The sequence below is a fragment of the Euleptes europaea genome, chromosome 3 (genome assembly GCF_029931775.1).
Source record: "Euleptes europaea isolate rEulEur1 chromosome 3, rEulEur1.hap1, whole genome shotgun sequence".
In the NCBI taxonomy this organism is placed as follows: Eukaryota; Metazoa; Chordata; class Lepidosauria; order Squamata; family Sphaerodactylidae; genus Euleptes; species Euleptes europaea.
This window is the reverse complement of record NC_079314.1, coordinates 18,445,169-18,457,132: the sequence shown is the minus strand read 5'-3', so window position 1 is coordinate 18,457,132 and position 11,964 is coordinate 18,445,169. Positions and strand designations below refer to the sequence as shown.

Here is an 11,964-nt window from a genome sequence, read left to right as displayed (position 1 = left end):
CAGTCCCCTTGAATGCAGCTGTCTGGTTTTATATTAAACACGTACAGGATTGTGCTGCAGTTGGAATAAACCCACCATCAGAATCCCTGTACCTTTATGAGATTTGCCATCCGTAAAGTAATTTAAAGAAAAAAATAAGCCTGATGGAAAATCAAGCTGGGGTGGGTGAAGGATGCTTATACATTACTGTTGAAGGAAATTACCAGATGCTGATAGATAACCTATCAATACATTTTTTGGGGGGGATTACTGGTATCTGGTACAACCCCAGTGTCCTTGGGGGAGGTGTGTCTACCTCCACAGTAGAGATGCAGCATTAAACAGAAGCTAAGACAGTGGACTTGTGGCAAAAATCTTCTCTCTGGAGCAGATCTGCAGGATCAGTCTCAGTGGTTAAATGGTTACTAGAAGCCAAAAATACCACACCCCCAGCCGTAAATTAGACTGGCTAGCAGCCCAGAGTATGGCAGGAAAGAACAGCGATCTTTCTTCACAGTATGGCTTAGATCACTTACAGCAGTTGCCAAACTGTAGTCGGTTCGGAATCGTGATTTTTTTTCAGGTCGCTAACGAGGCTGTTCCTCGTTCCTTCTTGGCATACCTTAGCAGTGTTTTAAACTTTTAAGCTCACTTGCGTTCCCCCCCGTTTCTCGTCAACAGGCTACGCTACCGCCTTCCCAGCCAGCTTTAGACATAAACACACTGTTCACATTCATGTGAAGGTAACCAGATTCATTATACACACAAACAAACCCCAAACTCAACCCAAATACGTCATGAGCTACGCAAAACCTACGGCTGTACAGTCAACCAAAAAAAAAAATGGGTGAAAAAATTTGTTTTATTGTAACTCAAAACTCAAAAAATATAAGATGCTGTAGTGTACAATATGTTACACGAAGCACACTGAGGTGCACATTCAAGTCAAGTAAGAGCTCCACCTCCCACCCCCCCTCCCAATCAACCCTGGTACCCCAAGTACTTGTTCCATATACAATCATGCACATTTAACTTTGCAAGAGGGAAGCCCCCCCCTCAATATTCTGTTAGTTAGCACCAAAATATCAGGGTTTTCTTCTTATTTTTTAAAACGGGGGGAGCTATAGTAACTCAGCCAATACTGTAGCCGGATGTCGTACATTCGTGGAACTGAACAACCTAACCTAACCTCAACAACATGTGCACTGAACCAGTTAGCGATTATTCCCCCTCCCCCCCCTTAGCAGTAGTGGAGGCAAGTCTCTCCCCACCCCATTTTTTTTAAATAAAACACAACGATTCATGAACTTCCCACACAAAGTTGGTCTGTTTTTTTTGTTGGAAAAAAGTCTATGAGGGGAGTGGAAAATTTAGATCTTTCAAGAACAACTACCGGTCGTAAATAACGAAGTTGTTTTAAGGCCAGGTCCCCGCAGTCTGTTAGTGCCTTGTCCAATATGGCCCTCAAGGTTTCCAGAGAAGGGAGAGCGGGAGAGTCTGTCGATAACAGAGGCTGTATTCCCCTCAGCTGCCCGGGAGCTTTGGAGCCACCGTTCTTCTTTGACACGGTTGCTGCGGGGACGCTCTCGTAGGTGACCCGCTCCTGCATGGCAGCATCCCTTTTGGAGTCTCTCTCTTTTCCCAGCACGCGATCTAGTCGGTATTGTTCCGAGGGCTCCCATTCTTCCTCCAGCTCTTCCTCCTCCTCCTCGTCGTCATCGTCCCGGTTCTCGCTCTCTTGGATGAATTTCAGAAACGACGACTCGAATCCCATCGGTTTGAAGGACTTGATGTCGAAGGGTTTTGGCGCCGGCTGCTTTCGCATCTGGTCTTTAGAAGTGGGAAGGGGAGGCCTCTTAATATTCTGCTGTGACGACGCCTGCTGCCAGTTGCTGGCATCCTTCTCCCTTGGTAGGGGTGCTCCCGAACTAGCATGGCAAGAGCTGTTTCCCTGCCCGTCGCTTTCGGGCAAATCTGGCGACGACGCTCTACTACTACAGTCTTCTGAGCACCTAGCTTTCGAACTGTGGTTATGTTTTAAAGTGTCCGCGTACAAAAAGACACCCGACTCTCTGATCTTGTCACTCTCAGAGCACACACTGTTTTTACCACCTTTGCTGTCTCGATCGTAATCTGCATCTGGAACAAGACGTTCTTCGGGGTCATGCTGACACACAGGGTCCTCCCGGAAGTCTCCATTGGCCTCGTTTGACCCTTCACATGCTTCTAAGCAAGCATCGCTGATCACGGTACCACATTCAACAAAAAACACAAGTTTTTCATACTGCTGCTCTATATAAGCACTGGACACCTGATGGGTACGCTTATAGTGTCTCACAATACTGCTTTCCAGTTTTACCACAGAGGGGCATCCCCGAAACATGCACGGATACTGGGTTTGATTGCAATTGTCTCTGCACATCCGAAGGGCCTCTTGCCTGGTTCTGAAATTATACAACATCTTTCCTTTACTTTTATTATTATTTTTTCCCATTTTGTCATGGCTCTGTCTCTTTTTCTCCCTTTCTCTGTGCCTGAGGCACTGGCCTCTCAAGTAGCTTTGCCGCGCTCTGCCTTTCAGGTGGTTCCTCTTCTCTTTGGCATTGCTGGAGACCCCTTCATAGTTGCTGTGCCGAAAATACACGTGCTGCGAGTAACGGCTGTATGTCGTGAAAACTCGGTTGCAGCCATTGAGATCGCAATGGATTTCTATGTCTTTGTTGAGCTCTTCCTCCTTGGCATGCTCTTCCATCAGGTGATGCTTCAATTGGTGGAAGGAATAAAATGTAGCGGGGCACCGAGGATAGTGACAAGGAAACCGCACCGCTTCGGTCTCGGAAAGCATTCTGGAATCCTCCCCTGGCTCAAGGCTGTGAAAGTCACTGCGGTGCTTAGCGAGCGATTTAGAGCACAAAAAGCGTTCGTTACACTCCTTATATTTGCAAACAAATATTTTTTTACATTTGGCAAGTTCTCGCTTTGTTCGCGCTTTGTCCTTTTCGAGGCAAAGTTGCTCTTTGTTGTACCGATGGACAGTTCTATAGTGGCGAATCAAGCCCTTCTGGTTAGTAAATGCAGAATTGCAATTTTTATGAATACAGTGGAACGGCTTATGGTACTTATGCAAAATGTAACACAGGTTTCCTTTGGCAACGGTTCTCTTGCTTCCCCTCCCTTCTTTTGCTTCTAGTCCTTTCCTGTGGCTTTCAAGCGCAGACAGTTTTGTCTGCTTCATGGGCAAGCAGGTTTCCGCTTCCTCGCTTGACTCCAAGTCGGTGTCAGAACTAAGCTCTTCCTTCTTCAGATGACGCTGCTGAGACCCAGTGAGCTTCGCTTGGTCATCCAGCTCCTCCTCAGTGTTGGTATAAAATGACGACATGGAACCCGCAGTGCTGTTCAGCATATCCTCTGTGCACCCCTCTAGGTCTTCAAAGCTTTCACTGAACAATTTTTGAGTTGCTCTCGTCTTGCCGAGCTTGTGTTTGTTTCTATAGTGGACTCTAAGGTGTGTTTTCCTCGTGAATGATCTTTGGCAGATGTGACACTTGAATGGCGAATACCGATGTCGAAACATGTTCAGCTGAAGCACCATCTCCTTGGAATAATTGTGTTTTCTGACATAGTGCGTTAAGAGGGCTTCCCTGGTCACAAACTCACACTTGCAACCTTGGCGTTCGCAGAAAAAGGGCTTCGCCGCCAGCTGTGTAAGGTATTGGTTTGGTAATTTGCCTTGGTGTTCTTCGGAGAAATGGTCTGAGGTAGATTCGTCTTCAGAGTTGGGGCACTTGGAGGAATAGGACTGTAGTGACCTGGAAGAGTTCCCGATGCGACAGCTAGAATTTTTTAAACTTAAATGTTTCAAGCCCAACAGGAGCTCCAGCATTGAGTCTTCTGCGTTTGACATTTTAGAATGTTCGCAAGGGGGAAATTCGGGGGAAGAGGGGTACAGTTCTTGCTTGAAACAGGTATCAATATTAGAACTTGTATTGCAATCTATACTGCCCGGAGAGTCGGCTTGGGTGTCTAAAAGATGCCTGAGCTCTGAAATCTCTTCAGTGGTGCTGTTATGTGGACTTTCAGTGAGCCAGCCAAGATCTTTAGCCTTCAGGCCCAGCTTCCTTCTAGGTTTGAAATGGTAAGGATGAGCCCTTCGAAGATGCTTCTGCATGCCCCTTGAATTTTTGTATGTTGAATCGCAGTCTTCAAAGCCACAGGTAAACCTTTTGCCATCAAAGTAGACTGCCACATTTGAACAACGCTCTTTTAAGTTTGATGGAAGGAAGACTTTCTCGTGGGGTAACAGAAGGCCAGGATCCGCTGAATCAGTCAATAAAGACATAGGCTTCTCATTCACAAGAGAGGCAGCATTGCTGCTAAAACTGCCGTTGCTTTTCCCATCTACCTCTTCATCTGTGAGAGGTTCCTGTTTAACTTGTAAAACTCCCTCCGAATTCGCAGACCCTGAGGGCAAACTGATATTCTCATTTATGCAGGAATGGTCCGTTTGCTCAAGTGCTTTTGAATCCGAAAGACTCAAAACATGCTCCTCGCATTTAACTGGCGCCTCCTTCATTTCACCGTTTGAAATATGCATGGAAAGGTGATTTGTAAACTCGGTTTTCGAATAATAGAACTTTTTACAACCGTGGAAGTTGCATGTGTAAGACGCGTCCCTAAAATGCTGAGCCTCGTGGTGGTAAAGCTGCGCCAAGTCACTAAAAACAATGTTGCAGCCATTCAGCTCACATTTATAACGCAGGTCGTCATGCTGGTGTTTGTGATGCAACAGTTCGTTGACAGAGCCAAACGTAGCATAGCATCCCACCGACACACACATGTAGGGCTTGGGGCCTACATGCACTTTCTCGTGCTCCTGCAAGTGGAACGCCGACATGAAATGCCGCCTGCAGTACGAACACTTCTCTCGCTTGTTTTTCATGTCCAAGTAATGCATCGCGTTCTCGTCATTGTTCTGGTGCTCGGCTTTCAGGTGAACGCTCAAGTACTTGAACTGCTTAAACACTCGGGAGCAATCTGTGCCTGGGCATGGGTACAGGTCTCGGTCTTGCAGGTGGCAACTTTCTAATTTGCTGAAGGTGACGTAGTCGTGTGCGTCACTTCTCATTTTGTTGCACGGAGTGATCTTCAGCGTTCGGCTTCTGCCTAGGGCTGCAGAAGCGATCCTAGACAGACTGCTCTTTGCCAGCCTGTCTTTCTTCAGCAGGATCTTCTTTTTAGCACGATATTGTCTACTCGGCGGCATCTTCACATGTTCCCCCACGTGCTTTACAAAAACATCCTTCCTCCTGAACTTCTTTATGCACACCGGACATGTGTAGACGCCGTCTTGCATGTGCATCTTAGAATGGTGTAGTATTCTCGCCTCTATGCACTCCCTTTTGCAAATGACACAGAAGAATTTGTACTGAAGCCATCTCTGGTACCTCTCCGAAGAGCCAATAGGTTTTTTTTCTCTTACTCTCTCTTTAGGCCGATTCAGTAAATTGTGCCCTTCAAAGGGATTATCTTCCCTGCTATCGTCACAGTCACTTAGGAGACTGTCTAGCAGTTCGTTTTCGTTCAAGGACCCCATCTCGTTGCCGCTGAGATCGTCCTCGGAGTCAGACACTTCCTTCCCTAGTAATTTGAGACAGTGCCTCCTCAAAGTCTTCCAGTCCCAGAATTCTGGGTCGAATGGCCAGTAAGCCTTCAAAGCCAACAGGAGCTCACAGCGAAGCGAGTTTGGAACTGGAGCGTTCTCTTCGTCGAATTTTTGATCCGGCTGCAGGTGAAGCTCTTCTAGTAGATTATATGCGTCCTCACTCGGCTCAAGTAAGAATTCGGTGAGCTGGCAGGCTCTTCTAACTTCAAGGTCTTCTGGCAGAAGACAAGCGATCGTTTTACACATGGAAGTCTTCATATCGTCATTTTCATTCGATCGCAGCTGAAGGGCTCTCACGCATAGCAAGATCGACACAGCAAGGCCTGAGTCTTCTGCCTATCGGGAATTCAAGAAAACACACACATTAGTTTTATGTTCGGAAGAGGGGGGGGGGAAAAGATGGGTGGGATGAAAATCAGCCTGACATCTTGCCTAAGAGAAAGCTATTAATTTTGCAGATTTTCCACAGATGACTTCGAGCTACCCATATTATTTCACCAGTGATCTCATTTTGATTTGAAGAGGTCTAGGGAAACAAGCAGTTCCATTTGGAGTTTTTCTGACTTTCCTGTCCAGCTGTAGCCCCTGTGCTGACCAACAAAGTGCCGGGGTTTGGGAACAGTGTGATATACAGTGCAGGGAGCTGTAGCTGATTCAATGTGGAACGGGGAGATGCCTCTTGCATCTTGCTATTGTTGCAACGCGCCTGAAGGAAAAGCAGGCTAAAAACTACTCTAAACAGACAAACAGAACTTGGGATCCAACCTAACAACAACTTTTCTTAAATACACGCCTTCAGCCCTTTCCCCAACTGTAGTTATACAAACTTAAACATACAGAGTATATTTATACAAAAGCAAAAGCGGTCCCATTTATTTCAGCTGCTAAGCCATTTTTTTCAAACCACATGCTTAAGAGTGTATTTAAGATACTAAGACGCGAGCGGTATCTGTTGGAACAAATCTGAGGGGACTGAAATGGTGGTAGCCCAAGGAATGAAGACCTTGCATGTCCACAGTTCTTTTAAACCCAGCATCCACGCTGCTCACACTTCTAAAGCACCACCACAAACTAGCAGTCAGGCTTCTCTGGCTGATTCCAGACACCTGCTGTCAGTGCAGGTGACTGCTTATGAAGTCCCAATACGACAATCAAGCTTTAGGAAAGAACATAATAAAGGCCACTCTGAATCAGACCAAGGCCCATCAGGTCCAGCAGTCTGTTTACACAGTGGCCAACCAGGTGCCTCTAGGAAGCCCACAAACAAGACGACTGCAGCAGTACCATCCTGCCTGTGTTCCACACCATCTAATATAAATAGGCATGCCCTCTGATCCTGGAGAGAATAGGTAGGCATCATGGCTAGTATCCATTTTTACTAAAAGCCATGAATAAGCCCTATCCTCCATGAGCATGTGTGGGAGAACTCCAGGTTGAATCAAGCTGAATGTAAGAATGGACTCAGAGAAACCTCGAAGTCCAGAGATGTAGCTTTAATTAGGAAAACAATGCAAACAACAGGAAAGCAATATTCATAAACAAATAAGCATCTGCGAAGATGGGAGAGAGGCGGTAATGACCCATGGGTCATCACTGGAGACTCTCTCAACTCATTAGAAGGCAACTTAGCATTTTGTAGATGTATGTAAACATTCCATTGCTGGAAAAAAAAAAAAAAAAAAAAACCCTTAAAGCCCAACCAGACCTATTCTGAATTTCCCTAGTGGCATAATTAGAGATGGTCAGAGGCATGGATGTCAAGTTGACCTCATGGCAAACCACTACTGTAAAGAGAAAGTCCACTTCCCACAACTGTACCCAGCTGTTTCTATTTCAGAGTGAATATATGTTATATAGTGATGCTTACTTGACTACTTTTGGTTAACTGTAGGGCATACTGGGTATGACTTAGGCCTTAATGTCAAAATTCCCCTTCACATGTCCACTCCCCTCTTAAAGCCTTCCAAGTTGGCAGCCATCACCACATCCTGGGGCAGGGAGTTCTACAGCTTAACTGTGTGTGACATGTTTGGTGACATCTTGTATCTCCCTTGCAACTGTTGCTGAAAGTGTGGGACAACCAGAATGCATCATCACTTGCCTTGCTGCATGCTCTGGCCAACTGGTGACATCTTACCTTAGCCACCCTATGGCGCATGTTCACAGTGCACTTCTGTACAATTACTGCCACCACTGGATACGTTTATGAAGAGCACCATCTTCTGGATAGACACGTGCAATCATTTCACACATGCTGCAATGCTCTGAAAGTAACCTGTTTGGGCAGTCACTCTTGCAAGTCACTGATGCTTCCACTAAGGTATCGCAGTCCTTTCGTCAACTGTACAAGCTGAGCCATCCTTACTGCCTTAGAACAGATAAGAGATGGCCATAAAGCAAGGGCTAAAGGTTTTAACAACTTCTAACCATAAATTTATCCATTCATTTTTATCCTCCCTGTCCTTTGAGATCAAAAAGTAGTCACACTTCTCCCGCCCAATCTGACTTTTCCGTTCGTCTTTAAGGTGCCACATAACCCGGTTGTTTTGGCTACCTAACAATCCTCTGCAATTTGTGGTTAAGCCCAATGACAGGCTTTTTACCCTCTAAGGCCTGAAGAACAAAGATTAGTGCAAATGGGGAGACCACAGAGACACATACCTCAGCCTGTATGACTCTTATCAGGAAGAACAAATGCTGCAGTGTCCTAGCGATGATGCCGAACTGTCGACAACGCTCCAGAAAGGAGTCTAAAGATGGGTCGATTCTCCTTTGCAATTTGCTCCAACATAAAGTCAGCCCCCTGCAGAGTTCGGGACAAACAAGGAACAAAACCCCGCCCCCAGCAATTACTGAACAAGCAAGAGGACCGCAGCAAACGTGTAATGGTGATTTGCCAGAAATATTCAGCTATTGCAACGTTTAAAAAGGTCTTGCTACCATACATAACTTCACACAGAGGGAAGGAGGGAGCATCTCTTCATCACTCACTCCTGTGAGAGCTAGCAGTTTGTGTTGCTTTAGTTCAACCAAAGGGACATCTTACATTACACCGTTTCAGATGGGAAGCTGTGTCTATCTGCAGTGGAAGAACTAGATTCGAGTCCAGTAGCACTTCAGAGACCAACAAGATTTTTGGGGCGTAAGCTTTTGAGAGTCAAAGCTCCCTGTCTCAGGTATTTGCGCTTCAAACAAAAAAAGTGATGCTGCTTGCGCTGGCAGATGAGAAAGGGGAGTGGGGGTGCAGGTGGCTGATTCAAATTGTTATCCGTAGCAACAATTTGACCTGGATTGCCCCAGGCTAGCCTGATCTCGTCAGATCTCAGAAGCTAAGCAGGGTCGGCCCTGGTTAGTATTTGGATGGGCAACCTCCAAGGAACATCAGAGTCATGATGCGGAGCCAGGCAATGGCAAACCACCTCTGAATGTCTCTTGCCTTGAAAACCCTACAGGGTAGCCATAAGTCAGCTGTGACTTGATGGCACTAAAACAAAGAAAAGTGGGGGGGAAAGCAACAACAAGAATGTAAAAGATGCAACTACTCCCCTCCTGACCTCTCTGGGCTTCCACATCCTTACAAAACTATTTGCTATACCAACCTAGTTTAAGTGTACTATTCAACTCCACTTGATCTTTTCAGTCTTCTTAAAACTTGTAACCACTGTGATGTCATCACTAAGCACGCTTCAGAGAATCAACGTATTTCTCAAAAAGTCTGTTCAGTGCTTTCATTATCTTACAGATCAGTTAGGAACACATATCATTTTAGAGATTTACATAGCTATGGTTCTAAGGATTAAATGCAAAGAACCAAGAGCGTCTTTCAGGAAGGCAGCTAAAAGTTCTGTTCCGCAAATGCTGATGAAGAAGATCTTACGGCAGGGAGGTTCTATCACTCCTCTCATGCTTCTGCTTGCAGAAGAGGTTACACAAAGGCAAGCGCTTCCTTGGATTCCATTTTGCTTTTCTCACGCAACCCTCTAGCTTGAGGCGTGATGCAGCCCTCCTGCAACCGTTTCGATGGGCATCTTTGGACACAGCTTTATATGATTAATTTTGCCTTCTCGTTCAGTGGAGTCTGGATTTGGTTTCTGCTAACATATCTAATCAGAAACCTGAATAGCCCTGACTAGCCCAAGCTCATCAGAGCTTGGAAGCTAAGCAGGATCAGCTGTGGTTTGAATTTGGATGGGAGACCACCGAGAAAGCAAAAACTAACAAAAGGGGAGGGGCCATTTCCAGCCCAGAACAGACCAGGTAACCAATAAGGTTGGGGAAAAGAAAAAGGAAAAACTTTACATATGGAATTATCAGTGTCCATTTAAAAAGCTAACATTAGATTCCAAAAACTTTAATCAAATTATAAATGTTAAAAACTGTGCATCAAAATACATCAGTCTTTGGTTACGTATCTACGTACCTTCCCCTAGTGTAAAAAAAATCTTTTTTGGTAGTAAAAATGCACTTGTACAAATTGAGATGTCACACACAAGCATCTTTCCTATGACCATGTACAATTATACATACTGTAAGTTATATGTAAACCAAATCAAATGTGTTTTGGCCGCGAGGCCTTCCTTGGTGGTTTATCTCTGTACAATACACACCACATAATGTTTTTGTTAAAATTACAACATGCCTGACCAAAGCACTGAACACCCAGATGTAATTTTTTTAAAACATGGCCTTGGTATCTCTCTGTGTTGTTAATCAGGACCTTGGAGATAGCTGTCCAGATGGTTGATGTTAGTGGTCCAAATGTCTCTATAAATCAGGTCAGGAAGAAGCATTACCCAGTGGTGTGTGTAGCCACATACAGGAAACCAAATGCACTTCCCTGAAAAAAGCAGAACCCCTAGCACCTTGTTAAGATTTAATTTCAGTTTAAAACTAAGGCGCTGTAGTGGTTAAGAGCGGCAGACTCTAATCTGGTGAACCGGGTTTGATTCCCCACTCTTCCACATGAGTGGCGGACTCTAATCTGGAGAGCGAGGGTTGATTCCCCACTCCTCCCCATGAAGCCAGCTGGGTGACCTTGGGCTAGTCACCGTTCTCTCTGAGTTCTCTGATCCCCGCCTACCTCACAAGGTGTCTGTTGTGGGAAGAGGAAGGGAAGGAGATTGTCATCCGGTCTGATTCTCCTTAAAAGGTAAGGGGAAATCGGCATATAAAAACCAATTCTTCTCTCTCTACACAGGTGGCACCTGGATAGAGACATGCTAAGACTGCTGTGTTACTGTAAACTACCTTGGGGGGCCATTTGGGCAGGAATGGCTAACTGCAAGTTTGGAAAGGAACCCCCCCCCCTTGAAGATCTGGACAGATCACTTACCAAGAGCAGTACACACTTGCAGTCTGAAGCTGCTGAGTAAGGTACGTTGTACAAAGAATGAATGCAGTCCTGTCCTGCCCCTCTGCTTCCAAGTTGCATATCATATCCAGGGCCTCTTTGCAGTCCACCTTTGCAATCTTGCCAAAATAATTCAAAATCAGAAACAGTTTAATCTAAGGCCGGGTTTCTCTTTGCGAACACAAAGTCATTCACCAGAGAAAGTCTTCCCCTCCCCCACAATCTTCCTGCTTTAATTCAAGCCCCCTGCATGTAATAATGGTGTTCATAGGCCACTGTGACCTAACGACAGCGCAACACCGCCCCCAAATGCAGCACCTCAGATCAATCCTTTGTCTCCCAAAAGGGGGGGGAAAGAAAAACCCTGACTTACATGAATTGTTGACCTAATGCACAAGATAAATGTCAATCTATCAAAAACGCCTGGCCTAAGCAAACCTAAAAGCCCTTATCAAGTTAAAAAAAAATCTCATCCTACAGGTATACCTTTGGCCCAAATTTTCTGGGCTGCAAGGCAAACAATGACACTGTATATGAGACAAACGAGTCACTATCCGAGAGAAGAAAACCCAGCTCCTCTGTTTGAGGGAGAAATTCAAGCCCTTCAAACACGCTGCAAGAAATCTTGTTCTGGGCCAGGGGCAAGATAGAACGTCATGAGACAGATCCACCAGAGCCAGAGCTCCACAGATAACCTATGCTTGAGTCAAGAGGTTTTTCAGTGTAGCCTGGCCTCTGCAGTTTTCAGGATTTTTCTGGGAGGGACTTTTTTTTTGGCAGAGATCTCCAGATCCCAAGATCATACCTATATCTTAATGAATGCAGTAGATGCTGTCTCCTCTGCGGATAAGCCACCCCAATCAGCCCCCTTGCAGTTCATCTAGGCCAGGGGTCGGCAAACTCATTAGTCAAAAGAGCCAAATATCAACAGTACAACGATTGAGATTTCTTTTGAGAGCCAAATTTCTTAAAC

The 11,964-nt window shown here is 45.5% G+C and overlaps 1 protein-coding gene across 1 annotated transcript in view; it reads right to left on the bottom strand.

Moving 5' to 3' along the window:
• Positions 1-798: 798 nt before the first annotated feature.
• RLF (RLF zinc finger) overlaps positions 799-11,964 on the bottom strand; it is a 37,797-nt gene continuing 26,631 nt past the window's right edge. The window contains exons 6-8 of the mRNA XM_056847341.1: positions 10,974-11,110; positions 8,303-8,444; positions 799-5,977 (exon numbers count right to left, since the gene is read on the bottom strand). Of these exons, the coding sequence (XP_056703319.1) occupies positions 1,280-5,977; positions 8,303-8,444; positions 10,974-11,110 (4,977 nt within the window). The 3' untranslated portion in view covers positions 799-1,279. The remainder of the gene's footprint in view (positions 5,978-8,302; positions 8,445-10,973; positions 11,111-11,964) is intronic.